Source organism: Protopterus annectens, chromosome 12.part0 (assembly GCF_019279795.1).
Source record: "Protopterus annectens isolate FY-2018-M chromosome 12.part0, PAN1.0, whole genome shotgun sequence".
NCBI classification, from domain to species: Eukaryota; Metazoa; Chordata; order Ceratodontiformes; family Protopteridae; genus Protopterus; species Protopterus annectens.
In genome coordinates, this window is record NC_056746.1 from 200,778,420 (window position 1) to 200,796,880 (window position 18,461).

Here is an 18,461-nt window from a genome sequence, read left to right on the forward strand (position 1 = left end):
TTCCTTTCATACCGTATAAATTTTCTTTCATTATACCTTCATTCTTATTATCTAATTAATGTTAAATTATCATCATAAAAATCTCATAATTTGTATTTTTTAATACTATTGGTCTGTGGTTCTTTATATATTTTTTTCACCTTTTTTTCCAAATTAATTTAACATTTTAATATTCTACTATACAATTCCTTATAACAAAACCCTTCATTTAGCCATTCATGTAAAACACATAACTGGTATTCTTTTTGTCATTCAATTAAATATTTAGAGATTTCATAACCTATTCAGTCTGGACCTGCTACTGAATCAATATTTACTTGACAAAGGACTTTATTTAATTCATACATAGTGTTCTCTTACTCAATGTCCTTATTTACTTGATTTGACATTTTTTTACTTTAATATTTTATTACATTATTTCTTTTTTCTTTAAACATTTCTTCCACATAATGAACTATGGTTTACATAACCTGTGTTTGTTTTCTTACTGTCTCTCCTTTCATATTTTTTATTTCTCTCATTACAATACTGTCTTCTTTCACAATCTTACTCAAATATGCTGACACTTTTTCCTTTTTTCCTTGTAATAAATATCTTTATATAACAAACCATTGATCTTTCCATAATTTTCTTTGTATAATTCTTTTCCTTTATCATTTATTTATTTTATTTATTTTATTTATTTTACATTTGTTTACTGGGCTAGTCCAACTGGATATATTTCCATTTTCAGCAGAGGCCCGGGGAGAAAAGCTCCACATTTAGGTTAATACAAACAAGTCATTACATAAATAAAGCAAATAGTAAAAAATACATACAGAAATAAGGTTCAATCTAAAATATATTAGGAGGAAATTTATACTAGGAAGGACATTTACTTTTATTTACAGTATAAGAATAGGGGAGTTATACATTAGTAAAACATTCATGAAGAGTAAATTTGCATAAGCAATTATAAAACATACAACCATACAGCGTTGTTAATTAATTTGTATCAGAGGCTAATTAACAAAGGTGTTTTTGAGATAGTTCTTCAGAAGGGAGTGAGTAGAAAGAGGTAAGAGTGGGTAAATACGAGAAGAGTCATTAGTAGAATCATAAGATTAATCGGGATTGATGCATGGGCATAGCCAGAGTGTTTTTAGGTGTTGTTTGAGCTTTTGTTTAAAGAGGAAGGGTGATGATGTAATAGTTAGAGTGGTAGGTAGTGAATTCCAGTATTTACCTATGGTGTTGGAGAATAGTGAATCACCTGCAATGTTATTGGACTTAGTTAGCTTCACAAGAAGTTTATTAGAGGAGCGTAGTGAATTTAGATTAGAATAGGGAGAAATAAGGTCAGAAAGTATAGGGGTATTTTTTGGTTGGTGAAATATCCTGTGAAGAAAGGTAAGTTGGGAGAGTATTAATGTATTTTTCAGTTCTAGCCAGTTTAGTTGTAGTAGATTTTGACAGTGGTGAGTTCTAAATGGGTTTCCAGTACTCATCATAATACTCTCTCTCATTCTTTTCTGGCTTTTTTAGCATTCCTATATATATAGATATAATTTATTGATCTTTACTGTTGCAAAGTGTGACTGTGAGCAACACTGAGCATACAACGTAAAGGAATTACAGCTTTTGTTTGACTTTCAGAACTTATATGGTCAGAGTAACAACTTTACTGTACTTGCTTTAGTATTTAGTTGTATATTGCTTGTATGATTGTTCCCATAGAAATTGATTTAAGTTCTCTTTGAATTCTGTGGTTACTGATTTTGATTATTCTTTTCTTTTATAATATTGTATTCATTTGAAGCCAAATATGAACTCCTTAAATAAGTATGCCAGTAATAATTTGCTAAAGCACAACTATCTTGTACAGTGTAATACATGCTATGCATATTTAAAGGTAACACCTGACAACACTGGTGATCTGTTTCCCCTCATGTCAAAAGCTGGCTGATTTGCTTATGAAGTAAATCTCAATTTACTGATGATGATTGCACTTGTGCAATTAGCACAACTTGGAGAACTGTTGTTATATATATTAATGACTAGACTGGTGAGATAAATAATATTAGGAAAAGAGCAAATAGAACAAATTTAGAAAATGATGTGTCTACTGTCTGTAAAAATCATTCAACCCCTATGAAACAAGACAATGCCCTTAACAACTTTGGAATTCAGGATGCAAGTATTCAGCCATCTGAAGAGTCAGAGTGTTTAGAAGGAAACAAAATAGAAAGAAAGGAAGAAGTTCACAACAAATAACAAGGAAGAAAAATGTTCCTCATTAGCACTCTTCAAGAAAAATCTTGATGAGTGAATGAGAAATAGGAAATACACCCTGGGGATCACTTCTGTGGCTCTGCTCGACAAGGGCACAGGAAAATAACTTTCTTGGGTGGCGTAAGCCAGGGAACCTTATTAGCTAGGCTTACTTAGACCCTTGGGCCATTAGCCTAGTACCTACCTATGAACCTATAAGAAAAAGAAACTGATAAATGTCGGTAAAGTAAAGAAAATAGATACTAAAAAGGATATGTGTTATATAACACACAGATTACAGGGAATGATAACATTTTTCTAACAGAAAACCTACAGTCTACAGGAAAAACAACATTATTTTCCAAAAGAGAAGGTATAAAAAAGAGGCAAGGAGCAGGTGAAAAAGAAGAAATCAAAATTGAATGTGGAAGGATCGAAGAACACTACTGTAAAAAAAAAAAAAAAAAAAAAAAGATGAGAAAGACAAATGCTGACTACATGCCCCAAGTTGTGGATGTACAAAGCCATCTGGATGAGAATTGTAAGCTTTTCAATTTAATACACAATGAAAACAGTGGGATTAATAAGAGTAATGGTGATGAAGATCATTCCATTGTAACAATTGATAGAGCAGATATTTCTGAATTAGAAATTGAAGATTCTTTAGGTCTGGTCAGAAAATATATTCTTGTAATTGGGGATTTATTAGAGGAACTGATACTTACATTTGCAGCGAAAGTAATGAACATTGAATAGTGGTATGCTTGCCTGAAGCAAAAATAGAAAATGTGAGACAAGCCTTTGAATGTCTTAATGTAAGGGAGTATGGCTCTGTTTTATTCATGTCAGTACAAATGATCTCATCTGCAAAGACTGACTGTCAGTAGGGAACTTACAGCCCTCTTAGATAGCATAGCTTGTACTGGCATTAGGATGTATTTTTCATAAATCACATATAGAAAGGATAATTAGGCCACTGGATGAAAAGACTTTTTGAGCAAGTACCTACATGGAAAAAATGGAACTGTGTAGAGCATCCAAACCTAGTTTTGGGCACACATGTGCTCAGACATGATGAAGTGCATTTGTCAAGATCAGGGAAGAGAATTTTTGCTGCAGATGTTTTGCAATATTTGACAAACACTAGGCTGACTTTATGCTAGGTTAAAAATTTAACAGTTCATAAACAGCAACATTTGATGTTTCTCTGATGGTTGTTAATGGTAGGAGCATTAATAATAAAGTTTTTGTTATTGTAAAATTTGCTATGTTCCCACAAGATTGATATTTGCTTGTGAAACATGGTTAAAAAACAATGAGTGGAAACCAGTTCTGTCAGGGTATAAATGTTTTTTGGTGTAACAGGTACTCTAACAAAAAAAAAAAATCAGGTGGAGGTGTTATGATAGGGATTAAAGACAGTTATGAGACATGTGATTATTACATGTTCAGTGATAACACCTATACTATAGATTGTGTAACTATGACAATAAAGACAACCACGAAACATATAACAATAGTTGCAGTGTATAGACCACCAATGTTAAGTGCTGGTGACCTAGAGGAATTCATACATTTTTTGCATGAAACACAGGAGGGAAAAATAATATTAGCTGGGTATTAAATTTACCAGAAGCAGATTGAAATAATATTGATTCAGCAATGTTAATAAGCAAATTACTCACAACATATGTTTAAGGTCAACAATTGCTTCAGATTGCAAAAAAACCTACCAGGGAATGGAACATACTAGGCACCATGTTCCTAAAATAATTACTGTTACTTCAAGTCAAGTTTTACCACCGTTTATGTGCAGTGATCATGTGGTCATAAAGGCTAATTTGTTGCTAGATAATTCTGTCTAACTGAAATCTAAACCGATGCACAGAAGGCTAATTACAAATTATATGGAAGCAAAACAGTTACTATGTAAAACTAACTGGAGTGAGGTGTTCAGTGGAAAAACTGCAGATGGAATGTGAAAAGTTTTGAAAGAGAAATTGTTTGAGTGCAAAAAATAAAAACAAAATGTTTAACATCAGGATCTAGGCACTGAACATCAGGGGGATATATTTCCATAAGAACAAGATATCTGATTAAGGTAAGATACAGAAAATATAAGAAATGAAAGAGAGGTCAAACTACAACTTTGAAAACTGAAATAAACAAGCTGGGCAAACAAATTAAGCATAGTATGAGAAAAGATCAAGAAAACTTTGAAGAAAATTAATATAAAGATATTGAGCATAATAGGAAACCTTTTTATATATACATAAGATGTGGAAGGAGTAAAGCCATACAAACTGATAAACTGCACATAGAGTGTAAAATTTATTCTCAGACACAACAGATTTTATATATATATATATATATATATATATATATATATATATATATATTTACAAAATCTTATGTGAAACAGTAGTTTGGCTCCACAAAGAGGGTGATAAGTTGTCCTAGTGACATCCAGTTCCTCAGATACTGGAATCAAATTAGATTATATTGAAAAACAAATGCACAAACCGGATCCAAACAAAGCACAGGGAGAAGACGGCATTAGTAATAATGACATGAAAATACTTCAGAAAAAACTTACAGCACCATTATATCTATTATTTACTAGGTCAAATAAATATTCAAGATTGGAGACATGAGCTTATTAAACCTGTATCTAAGGAAATGGGAGTAGGACAAAGCCAGAGTCATATAGACCCTTAATTCTACTTTCATGTTACGGAAAAATAATGGAGAGGGTAACATTGGATAAGTTATTGCCAGAACTGGATAGGTCGGGACTTGAAACCATATATCAGCATGCATATGTTGAAAATACATTTAGTACTACCTATAACATGATGTTCTATAACAATATAATTATAGCTATGAATGAAAAATGATGCTGTGATGTAATTTATGTATATTTAACTTCGACGTCTGGCAGAGTCATACACAAAACACTGATCAATAAATTAGAATAACTAGTTTTATTATCCACAATAAATCCTGACTTCCTTTGCTCTTCTTACCAAAAATTCAAGTAATTTGTCTACTTTATTTGCTATTCCTTCACTTATTATTCCGCATAAAGATTTTATAATCAGTACTATTCAACACTATTGGTCTTCATTTTTTATATCTTTTTCCATATAAATCTCAAAATCCCAGTACATATTTATTTCTCCTATCGCTAACCATTCATTTAATATTTTCACAAATTACATTTTTTGCCATTCTTCTATATTACTATACATATGATATTCAATGCCATCCATTCCCATAGCTTTCTCCAAGTTGATTTCTTTTAAACTTCCATTTAATTCTTCTATACTTATGCTTTTCCAGACTTTCATTATCTTCCTTACTCATTTTTTTAATTTCCATTTTTGCATTTCTTTTATCTCTTTCTTTCAAAAGTATTATCTATATGCTTCTTTATTACCTGAAATATTTTATCGTGTGCAGTCATTCTATCTCCTTCATTAGTTTTTAAATCTCTTGTTATACTGTTGTTCTCTTTAACTAATTTATTCAAATATGGAGATACCTCCTCCTTTTCCCTTGTAAATATCTTTGTTTATATAACATCTTTTTAATGCTCTCCTGATTTAAATCATATATTTTCTTCTCATTTTCATAAAAAAGTTTTCTTATCTCTTAGCACTTTTGTAAATATTTCCTGAGTCATTTACCTATATATCATTTTTCTCTCTTTCTCTTACTGGCTTGACAATCCCAAAAACATTTTTGCACTTTTTCTTAAAATTTACCCACTGATTTGTCCAGTTTTCATAAACAAATTCTCATAAACATGATCTTTACTAATTTAATCTTATCTTCTTCATCTAGATCTTTTCATTAAGTCACTTAACACCTTTACCAATTTTTATATATTCCTTTTTCTCTCTTGCACTTCTAACCATACATCTAAATGATCTATAAAATCTGTCATTTTTGTCCCTTTTTGCACATTTTCAAACTATCAGATATTAGAAAATAATCAATTTCCATTCTTATTTCATTTCTTTTATATGTCCAATGTATATAGTCACATATATGTAGATCTCCACTTTTCATTATCTCACATACGTTATTATCACTTCCTTCTTTTTTTCTTTTTCTGAAATCACAATTAAAATCCACTACTAATATTATGTTCATATTAATTCCTACACAATTTAGAATTATTTTAAATATTACGTCTCTTTCTTTCTCTGCCACATATGCATAAGTGCAATAATTCTGTACATCTCTTTCTTAACCTTAATTTTATCACTATTCTACTATTGTAATATATAAACGTTTTATATTTTTTTGATATAACACAACTATTCTTAAGCATGTGTCTTTCCCCATATTCCAAATAATATTTCTCCCCATAACACTTCAGTTTGTAACCTTTTTTCTTCTGTTAACATTCTTGTATCTTCTAATACACTTATATCCATATCAAGTGTTGCACACCATTCTAATATGCCTACTCATCTTTTAACATTCTTCATACTACTAACATTTATTGCTAAGATCTTCAGCATCTTTTCAGGAAAAAAAAGATCATATCTTTCCATTTGTATCCTTTGCCATTATTGTTTTCTTTCACAATAACACTTTTAAATTTCCTTTTTCTCTCCTTCACCCTTTCCCCTATAGAGTTTTCCCCCTCACTATTTGCCAGTTTACATATTCCTCTTCACTTCTTATCTTGCACCACTACTTCTCTTTCTTTATTTCATAGTTTTAACCACTAATGCTTCTTTATTACTTTCTTTTCTAGTAATTTGTCCTTCATTCTCCTTTTCTATATTTTTATATCAGATACAGATTCTTGTATCTGATCTTATTGTATAGTTTTTATATTTTCTTCACAATCCATCCATATGTGCCCAACTTTACCACATTTTTTGCATGTTACATCACATTTCTTAGCTTCATGCTCTGGTTTCCCACAAATAAAACATTTTTGTTTATTACAATTGCTAATCAAGTGATTATCCTTTCCACAGGAAAAAGCATGTTTTCGGTTGCCTTCAATATCTAACAAATCCTCTTTTACCATCTACATTCTCACAATTAGAATATGTATAACATTTTCATTTTCTATTTTCAAAATTACCCCAAATTCCCAATCCCATGTCCATAAACCACTACCATCATATATATCTTTGTTGTGTCCATAACATTTACATAAAGTCTTTAAATAGTCCATTAAGACTTCTTTTTGACCACCATTCTAAAATGACACAAAAATTATTTTTTTTTTAATTTCTTTATAAAATGGGAGACAAATCTGTCTCTGCAGTAGGTTTTGTCGATGTCGTATATTAGATTTAGACCTTTTGAGTGTGTAATGCATGAGGAATTAGACGTGTGCATATGGAGCTTCTCTAGTAGGGCAGGGTCTGATATTGCCTTGTAGGCAAAGCACAGATCACCTCTGAGCAATCTGTACGATATCGAGTAGAATGACAGTGATTTGAGCCTGTCCACACAGGACATGTGTTGGAGGCCATGGATTCTGTTTGTGAGGTATTTCTGTGGCCTTTCCAGTTGGTGGAGGTATTTGGAGAGGTGCATAGCAAACAGGACATTATACTCAGTTATTGACCTAATGAGGGAAGAGTACAGAGAGATAATAACCTCCTTTTTTCTGGATGCAATCCCTTTACTTGTGAGATGAACCAAGTAAAAGGCTTTTCTGACCACTGCTGTTACATGATTGTTGAATGTAAGATTGTTGTCAACTTGAGTACCCAGGTCTCTCACTGCAGATTGTGTGCTTAGAGGGTTGCCATTGATGGGGTAATCAGTAGGTGCTGTGTTTTTGCTGAATGGTATGATAATACATTTTTTTGCATATAACATAAGGCAAGGACTTTGGCACCAGTCATTTGTTGCTGTGAGACCCTCTCCTCTTGCAATATGCTAACATCATCTGGGGAGTCAATGACAGCACCCTATTTACAGTCATCTGCAAACTCAGTCAGCCACAGGCCTTTTGTTTTTGCCTGGACCTCTGAAAAGTAGATGCCAAACAGTAGGGGTCCCAGGACAGATCCCTGAGGAACACCACTAGTGACAGGTCTGCTGTCGGAGATGGAGGCACCTATTTTGACCTTGTGGGTCTTATCAGTGAGCCAGTTGGCCAACCACCTGATGAGACAGAGACCAGCTTCCTCTTTTTCATCCCTTTCACTTCTTCCATTGGTCTTTCTCTCCCTCTTTTACTGTCTGTGCATACAACCTTTTCTTTACTGCAATCTCCACTATATCTTCCTCTTTAACTTATCCATGATTTCACACCACAAAGCTGCTACCTTGCTTTCCAGTTTACTCTGATTCATTTCCTTTTAAATACAGTACACATCTTGCAACCCTCCTGATTGGAGGGTTGTAACAACAAACATCTGTGCTTAATCTTCTCCTCTATGAAGATTCTGTTGAAAAATATCCTCCAAATCCAATAACAATTCAATCTCTTCCTCATTTAATGCTCCATGCTGCTTTTGTGAAGACTCAGCTGTCTTCAACCTTTCCTGGCACATCACTCCTTCTGTATTATATTTTGTCATGTACCTCTGCTCATTCAACATCACTTCTCTGCTCCTCTTTTCTTTCTAAATCCTTTAAAGATTTACTTTCCCTTTGTGAATCTATTGCTTCTCCACCATCTATGAACTACATTCTATCTTCTTGCTTCAACAAGCCTCCAACGCACCTGGATCAGAAGCAGGAAGCATTGCATTCAACTGCATCCCATATGGAAGAGTAGGGGAAGTTCCCTGATGCCTTGGCCAAATTTCTGCTACTAATAGAAATACCACCTCAGGTTTACCCTGCAAACAGGCTACTGGCCCAGTGGGATTAACCCAGTCAACAAATGATAAATAAAAATAAATAAATACTGAGGAAAGCAAAGCAGTTGATGGGAATATACTCAGGTTCATAGGGTCATAGGAGTTTATGAGACTAATGACCAAAATGGCCTTTTTAAGCCTAGCCATGTATCCCAAATCTCTGACAAGTTCTAGTAGCCTTGATAAGTGTAAGCATGGGCTTGGAAGATGATAGATTTGCAAGCAGGGGCCTGGGGGGTGAACTATTTACAGGCTGCCTGTGTCCATTAGAGACATAGGTGCCAAACCAGGGACACATTTCCTGTACCCCTTCCAATTGTCCAAGTTACACTTGAACTGGGTTAAGGAGTAACTCTGCTTCACATGGGTGGGGAGCCTGTTCCAGAAAAGGGGTAGTCTCTCCAGCAGGTCCTATTTATATCACAAGCAAGATTTAAATCTTTAGAATGGGCAATTCTGGTGCTGTGAGTTTTGTATGCCAGGCATAGATCTCCCCTCAACAGCATGTAGGAGACAAAATACAGGGATAGGGCCTTGAGGCGGTCTGCATAGGACGTTTTACTTATAGCCTGTATTCTTTTAATGTGGAACCTCTGCGGACATTCCAATTGTTGGATATGCTTAGTTAGGTACATTCCAAATAAGGCTTTGTACTCAGTGATAGGTCTGATAAATGCAGAATACAGTGGGAGAATGATCTTCTTGGACCTAGATGCTATACCTTTGTTTATAAGTTGCACAACATAGGATGATTTCTTCACTATTGTAGACATGTGATAGTCAAAGGCTAGATTACAGTCTATGTGTTTCCCAAATCCCTGACTACTGGGTCAGCTCTTGGGGATGTGTTGTCAATATGATAGTTACCAGTGGTGGATGACTTCCTGAAAGATACTATTATGCATTTATTGGCATTTATTTTTAATCCATGGTTCTTACACCAGTTATTTTTTCCTTGTCAGCCTTTCCTGGAGAACATTTGTGTTCATGGGAGATTCAATGACAGCTCCTAATTTGCAATCATTTGCAAATCTAGTCAGTCAGAGGCCATTGAAATTGGCTTGAATTCAGAGAAGTAAATTCCAAACAGGAGCGGTCCCAGGACGAATCCCTGAGGGACTCTGCTTGTGACTGGTTTCTTTGTTCCACTGCATTTGGCATTCATTTGTTTGCTGGTACTTCTGGCATCACTTATGAAAGCAATGCAATATACTTTTTGATTAGGTTGGATGGCATTTGAAAGACATACGCAAATGGGCATGCCTTCGTTGAAAGTTGGACGTTGAGCTGGCACCTCGGCGTTCGTGAAAAATCTACTGCCAATCATTAGCGGACTGGAGTTCCGCTGTGGCGACCCCTAACCGGGAAAAGCCGAAAAACAAACAAGTGATCACAGCTTAAATGCTTTGCTACTACTACAGCTATTACTTTCAGGGACAGATTGATGCTGAAACTAAAGCACAGATCACTACACCTTGACACTTTGTATCAGAGGCTCTCAGCCCTCTTACCACATCTTTGCAACAGTGCTGCTAAAAAAACGACAAATATAGAATTTCTCTAAAAAAGACAAAACAATAACAATATAGAACATTTCTCAATTCGTTATAAACACAAATCCAAGTAAACTTGTCATAGCAATAGTCCATTTCCTACTCCCAAGTAGTAACCTACCACGTCTATATTATATTATCGTACAATGAAAATAGCGAACGCTATTTCATCGTACTGATAATATCTAAACAACAAAATATCGAACAAATGGAAAAGCAAATTTTTTCCCAGGGGAAAATTTGCTGCTCCGTAAAAAAAAAAAAAAAAAACTTAAACACAAATTTAAGTGGGAGGATTCGCCCCCACACCCCCCTACTTAAATATACCAACTCTGAGATCGCACCATATTGGAGGAAATGGCAAAGTCCCAAAGATGGCCAACCAAATTTTTTTTCCCCTGGGAAAAAAATCGATGTTCCGTGACTTTGCTATTTTGCCATTTTGACAGTATCAGATCGACTAAATAACATTTGCTATTTAGTTAATTCGATACTGTCATATAGACCCAACCTACCAATAGTCTCTATAGAAGAAATTATAAAATGTGTTTCACACTGGTAGGGATAACATCATATTAACATATTGCATTAACACTAATTTACTGGATTCCAAAAAAACACAAGTTCCTAGATTCCTATCTCAAAACAACCCAACCCACTTATTCTCATCCATTACTAGAGTCAACTACTCCATCAACATTCTTTTCAAAATGTCATAATTGCTTACATCCCAACATTGCTTGCTTCCTAAATTCTTTAAGTCATCATTCCTCAGTACCCACCACCATCTTATTTAAAAGATAAACAACCACACCAAAGAACAAAATATCAAAAAGCATCCCGGACTCCAATGAAACTCAATTTATAACAGAATTACAAAATAAGAATTGACCCCTATATTCCAACATGCTAACCCTATACAGCATTAAACATTTTTTCATGCCCACTTCCAATTCATTATGGACAAACGTTTTAGCATTGCAATTTACAGACTCCTTGGCAAAAGCTATCCCTGAATTAATTCAAATCTCAGAAAATAGCAAAACATAAATGAAAGGCCTCAAATGTTGCCTTGGACCATAAACATTTAACTTAAAAAAAAGTGGAAGCTTAATGCAAAAGAAGCCAAATGATCCCATTATTGGACTAAGCAAGATGCAAATGGTAGCTGACAGCAAGCAATTCTGGCAGGTAATCAAAGATGTGGCCAAGTCTAATTACACCAGTGCCACACACTGCACTTTGAAAACCATTACAGGCAAAAATCAGCCACTTAAAGACATGTTATAGTATTTCAAACCACTTTTCCATTACGTCTGTCAGATATTCCCAGAGTAGAATATGTCAACCCTATCACCGCACTCATCTGTAGTACCAATAAAGCTTGATGTAATCTATAATAAACAGTACCTGCTGACTCATAAATCTATCCATCATCATACCACTTTACAAAAGTTGGCTACAAGTAACTGCTCACACCTCAGTGTTCATTTCCATCCTCACCTTCAAAGTTCTGTTTATTCTGTACTGCCCTTCACTGTTTATTCTGTACTGCCCCTTGTTATTTAATAAGTTATGTATAAACTCCTTCCCTCTCTACCTAAGAGACACTGACAATAACAGTCTTACCCTCCAAAGATCACAGGTTTTGTAAACTTGTAAGGAAAAAAAAACTTCAGTTAACTAGCAATTTCAAACTGGAATTATATTCCATAGGAAATCAGCAAATAAACTACTCATTATTAAGAAAAAGCTTGTCTCACATCTTAAAAGTGACTCATAAATCTGCCTGTAAAGACAATAGGTGAATCTTCAATCTTCCTGTCTGAATAATATCATACTTAGCTATCTATCCCCATCAGTTTGCTATTAGTTAAGTCATATTAAGGTGCATGTAGATGGCTTTGTATGCTTCTAATATGAGTAGACAATAGAGAATGCAGTGAGGATTGGACTCTCCAATCTGCATTCACCAAAAATATCTTGCCACAAAACCCATTTTAAACTGTTGTTGCAAGCCCCCCTGCACACACCTTTAACACATAAATATGGATATATATATATATATATATATATATATATATATATATATATATATATATGTGTGTATATATCAACTCCACAATCACACCAACTTGAAGGAGGGGGAAATTCCCTAAAAAAAGGAATCATTTCCGGCAAAACTCTCTGACAATGATTTCCTGTGGAAGAACTTTGATAGTCAGTGAATTGCACCTTGAGCAGTCAGAGCTTGAGAGTTCAAGCTTTATCCACCAGTAGTTTACCCTCTTTGTGTATATGTATCTATATCTATCTCTCTCTCTTTATATATATATATATATATATATATATATATATATATATATATATATATATGGTTTACTATCACATATTCAACATAACATTGTTCGAATGTACAGATGTCCGAACCAAATGTTCAGAACTCTGAACACTGAACAGTATTAATGTCGAACCGAACATTTCAGTGCAGTCGAATGTCGAAATTGTCGACTACACTTAAATGCTCCTACCTACACAACATACAACAACAGGTTTTTTTCAGGGGGGGACCCCCCTGCACCCCCCACCCCCCTTACTTATATATACAAACTCAGAGATCGCACTACAGTGAGGGTAAGGGTACATTTCCCCATCCCCACTATAGTGCAATGTGCACCACAATGTTGGAGCTGACAACAGCTGCCATTCGCTCATGTCAGCTTCGGCATTGTGGTGATCGCCCTACCGGTTCCGCCAAGTGGTTTTCGCACATAGTTCATTCGTCTAAAAGACGAATGAACATGTGATAGTAAACCTCTATATATATATATATATATATATATATATATATCTGGGTCTACTTCATACCATCGAAATCCCACATTATCAAATCCCACATTGTCGAGATGAAATCAATCAAAACCCCCCTTCAGGGGGTCATGAAAATGAAACCACACCACCCCTAACCTACCCAGGTGGTGAGGCTATGCCCCTACACCCCTCAATTAAATATACCAACTCTGAGATCACACTGCTGTTGGGAAAATGGTAAAGTTCACCTTTTTGCCAACAGGTTACTTACCCTGGGAATACTTGTGCCGATCCAGTCTTCCGTTGAAGTTGGCTTTCTTTGATTTTATCTTGATGATGTGGGATTTCACAATGTGGGATTTTGATATTTTCAGGTAGACCCATATAAATATATATATATATATGTATATGTGGGTCTACTTATCTTGTTTGAAAACACACTTCTTTGAGCAGGAGAAACCCGAGACCCACTTTAGTGAAAGTGCATTTCCCCACAAATATAACATTTTCGTTTATCACATTTACTTATCAAATATCCTTATTTTCCACACAAAAAAAATGTTTTGGTTGTCCCCAGTGTTTTACAACACCCCTGTTCCCTCCACATTCATCATGTTTGGTATATGGATTTTTTTTCTCTTTTTATTTTTAACGCAATATTACAATCCCATCCACCACTCCATAAACCCCTTTCATCATAAACTTTTGCAATATCCTGTACTTCTTTACATAAAAACTTTCAGAGTCTTTCTTCCCACCTCTATTCAAAATGATACATGCATTTTCTATTTTGTTTCCCTTTTAAATGCTTTTATCACTTAGAAAATCCATGGGTTACAGTTTTTTTTTTCATACATTTCAAGAAAAATTTCCACTGAAAAAAACAGTCCCAAATATAATATCACAAAATGTCTCTTTGTTAATAAGAATAAATGCTCTTACCTCATGTGCTTTTTACACCCAAAGGAGCTATTAAATTGTCTTCTTTACTTTAAATCCTTACTATGTACTTCCATTTTTTTTCATTTTCTTCTGGCTTCTTTTCTGCTACTCCCCTTTTGTCTTCTTTTACTTTCTCTGTATGTTTTCTTTTCCATCTCACCACAACTCTTCAGGATTGTCTCTGCATCTTCCTTTTGTATTTTCCCCCTCAAGATCTCCTTCATATTCTAGATCACTCTGTATCACCATTTTTTTAAGTAAATCATCCCGCAACCCTCCTGACTCAAGCTTAGTAATTACACATCCATCATTTGCCGACTCATCTTCATCAAATAGATTTCTTTGAAACATCAGCACAGAATCCTGCACACATTCTCCAATCTCAAGGCTGTTTGCCTTGTTTTAGTGAAAATGTAGCATAAAAATATAGACTAAGAAACTTTAACAACTTAATAGCTATAAGCAGAGAACATTTGCTTTCTGGTAATAAGAATTAGACCCTAAATCTCTTAAACACTAAACATTTTTCAAACTGCAGACTTTGTGAGCAACAGGCACATCTTCCCAACTTATTACTAAATAGTAAGTTGATGTAAATGGCATTTGCGTGCCGTATTTATGACCACTGTAAATAGCAACTGTCTACTTGCACTGCCCATCTGCGTGAAAAATGACCCAAATGGGTGGAGAAATGCACAAATGCAAGGCATCTTAGATGAGAATGACGCGCCAAAAAGTAAAGGGAATAAAAAGAGCTTCATAAACCTGAACATTTTGCCTGACGGGGTGAATACAACAGAGGCCAGAAACTGTACCTAGAATAGACAAGGAGGGATGGTTAGAGGTGTGAGGTGTTGCAAAGGACTCACAATGCTTAATTTGATATGGAGTGAGTAAAAAGGGGCAGATTCTAAGGAGACAGTCATTTTTGTATCTCAGTCACTTCATTAGTAAATATTTATCAATTGACAGGATAACAAATGTTAAATCCGCAAGCAATACAGAAGCAACACTTACCTGTCCTGTGACAGCAATGTAAGCTGAAATGTGCTCTTTGAATTTCTTGGGTTTGCATATGTGAAAAACTTGCTGCAGCTAGGTCCCGCTTTGAAAGAATGTATTCAGGAAGTTGTAGCAGTAGTGGACAGTGTCACTTGCAGTCTGGTTAGTTTGCTAAGTGAAAGTTACAGACAGATAATTCATGGACCATAGTAAACCATAGACTGAAACCAAAATGCTAGGAACTTAAACTAATAATGCATTTCCATGCTTTTTTTCCAGTTCCTTCGTGCCAGTTGGCAGTCTGATCCATGCTATGCCTTCTATGGTGTGGAAGGAAGTGATTGCTCCATCCTGAGGTACCTCAGTGAAACTGAATATTTCTGTCCTCCGCTACCTGGGAGAAACTTGACAGAAAATGTTGAAGCAGACAGAAAGAACAAAACTCCAAAGGTAATTTGTCCTGGGGACAAGCTCCATTTAGCCTTTTAACTAAAATAAAACAAAAAAATAGTTCCAGGCCACCAATAGGATAAAATCCTTTGAACTTTTATTATAAATCCAACAAATGATGAGCGCTTTCGTCTCAGTATAAGACTTCTTCAGATAAAACCTTTTTTTATCTGAAGAAGTCTTATACTGAGACAAAAGCGGTCATCATTTGTTGGATTTATATTAAAAGTTCAAAGGATTTTATCCTATTGGTGGCCTGGAACTATTTTTTTTTTGTTTTATTTTAGTTTTTTCGGACTATTTTGGTTGGTTTTGTAGCCTTTTAACTAAGTCAAATAATTTCCTTACATGGAAATTGTAGATTTTTATGCACTAGTGCAATGTTTCATAGGACTACACCCATTTTTCTCTTGATGTGAAGATCTCAAACGTTTGATTGCCTGACAGTTGGAATTATGTCTATCATATGTCCTGCTACTAAACAGAGCACATGCTGATTTAGAAGTGAGACTCATTTAACCATAATCTGCTTCTCAACTGCTAAATCTTACCCTTTGCATTTGACCCTACAAGGTGGATGCTGTACTTTACTGTTCAGGTCTTGCTGTGCAAGTGTTTGCCATTCGTGCTTTTATTTGTTTTGATCCCATGTGAGTGTTTCTTCCTCCTAGTATTTTGAATGTAATTAATGCAATCATTTTTTGCCATAACTACTTACAGTTACCCTTTAGAGAAGTTCATGTATAGATAAAAGGTGTTAACTAGTTCTTGTTTCTATCCAGTCTAACTGGGAGCATGATATAGTCTGCAGATACCTTATAAACGAACTGTTGCTCTGCATAGTACTAGCTTTTAACTCATTCACTCCAATGGAGCTCAGGAAGTTTTTACTGTAACTTCCAATGGGTGGAGCATAAGACTTTTGACAGAAACAAATTATTTCCTCACATGTCAAACAAATCTTCATATCTCTGGAGCCTCAGGGGTTATGAAAGAAATATCAATGGCAAACTCTACAGCAGAAACTATTTTATTGTGGTGGTAATCTTTAGGCTCTAGGTCTTAAACCACAGTAAACACAGTAACTTTACATTTGTAATATTTTGTAAACAACTTACAATATCTCAGCAACTACTCAAGTTACCCACATACTGTCAGCAGCATTTTATTCATCTAGCTGAGAGCTTTTGTACGAGGCTAAGGAGTTCTGTCTGTGTTACTTGGTTGTTAAAATATTTAGAAAAATGTGAAAATTATATCTGTATAAATTAATATCATAAAAACAACAGTTAATATCTATTTACCTGCACTAGACAGAGGTCAAATATTAATGCAGTTGAGTTTGCCATTGTGTGTGCTTTAAGATGAAATTGTTTAAAACCTTGTATATAGCATGATTTTGGAATTCTTGATGCAAATATGACAAGCAATATTTGACGCCTAGAGGTGGCAGTAGGATGCACCTGGAGGCATCACTTGGATGTAATATGATATTTTAGAAGAGTGACATGTTGCCAGCTTGGTATTCTGCCTGTCCTATGTAGTGAGAAGGCAGTGCACCATCCAGTTTTGCTGCTAGAGGACATTTCACTAAGATGATACTCTTAGTTTTGCACAGAGGATAGGCTGCTTGAATCTTTGATTCCTGGCAGCTTGAAGGAGAAACACATGGTGCTACATTCCTTCTTATACACTCCTCATCTCATTATGGCCATAGTCCTTTTCAAGAACTAGCTTTATGTTGACCACAGAATAGCAGTTATAAACTAAAGGACTGGGGATGACCATCCCCTAAATTTCAGGGTACAATGAACACAAAGTTGATACAGATGCATTGGTTAGGACTGGTAAAGTGCATGTTCTCTTGACTTTGATTCTTTTCCTCTCTTGCCGCCTTAGATGTTGTGTAGTACAGACATTTACAAATATATCTGTGTTGTGTACTATAATGATAGTAATGTACCATGTGTTATTAACTAGCACTGATATATATGGCAAATTGAAAACAACACTATTTGCAGTGTGTATGCTGCATTGCCAGTCAGATTTCTGTTTCCACAAGGAATGTGGGTGTACCTGCTTGGTGTGCTATATTTGGTACACATAATCTGTTACATATGATCTTAAAGTTATCACTGTTTCCATTTGATCATTCATTTTTTGGAAAAGTACAATGATTAATGAGTTGAGCTGCAATTGCTAGCTAGCACTTAAGTCTATATTTCACTAATCTACAACACTTAAATTTATAGTCACAAGAAAGTTGGGGATGGCATAATGGTTAAGGTCCCAACCAAACTGCAACGTCACATGTTTAATAAATAAATGTTATTAAAATTAAAATTAGAGACTGAGCAGTTTCACCTTAAAATGAAAATACTTCGTAAGAGTGATTAGTCAACCATAATAGGTTTTTACAAAGTGACTAATGATACCAAAGAAGTAGTTTATTTTGTCATCATGTACACTCCACTTATAGAGTGTATAGATGTGTTATTAAAAATCATTGGTATATTGAAACTCTGTTTTTTCCAACTTGTTAATCAACAGCCTAAAATTTCTTATCAGAAATGTCTGTATTTTATGGACCATATCGTCCACT

At 34.8% G+C, this 18,461-nt stretch overlaps 1 protein-coding gene across 5 annotated transcripts in view; it reads left to right on the forward strand.

The window, feature by feature from the left end:
- Positions 1 to 18,461, forward strand: part of LOC122816448 (alpha-1,6-mannosylglycoprotein 6-beta-N-acetylglucosaminyltransferase B-like) — a 950,232-nt gene that overhangs the window by 208,356 nt on the left and 723,415 nt on the right. For 4 of the 5 annotated variants that reach the window (XM_044089252.1, XM_044089250.1, XM_044089251.1 and 1 more), the window contains one exon: positions 15,689 to 15,859. The exons of the other annotated variant lie outside the window; for it this stretch is intronic. In XM_044089252.1, the coding sequence (XP_043945187.1) occupies positions 15,689 to 15,859 (171 nt within the window). The remainder of the gene's footprint in view (positions 1 to 15,688; positions 15,860 to 18,461) is intronic. 5 annotated transcript variants of the gene reach the window in all.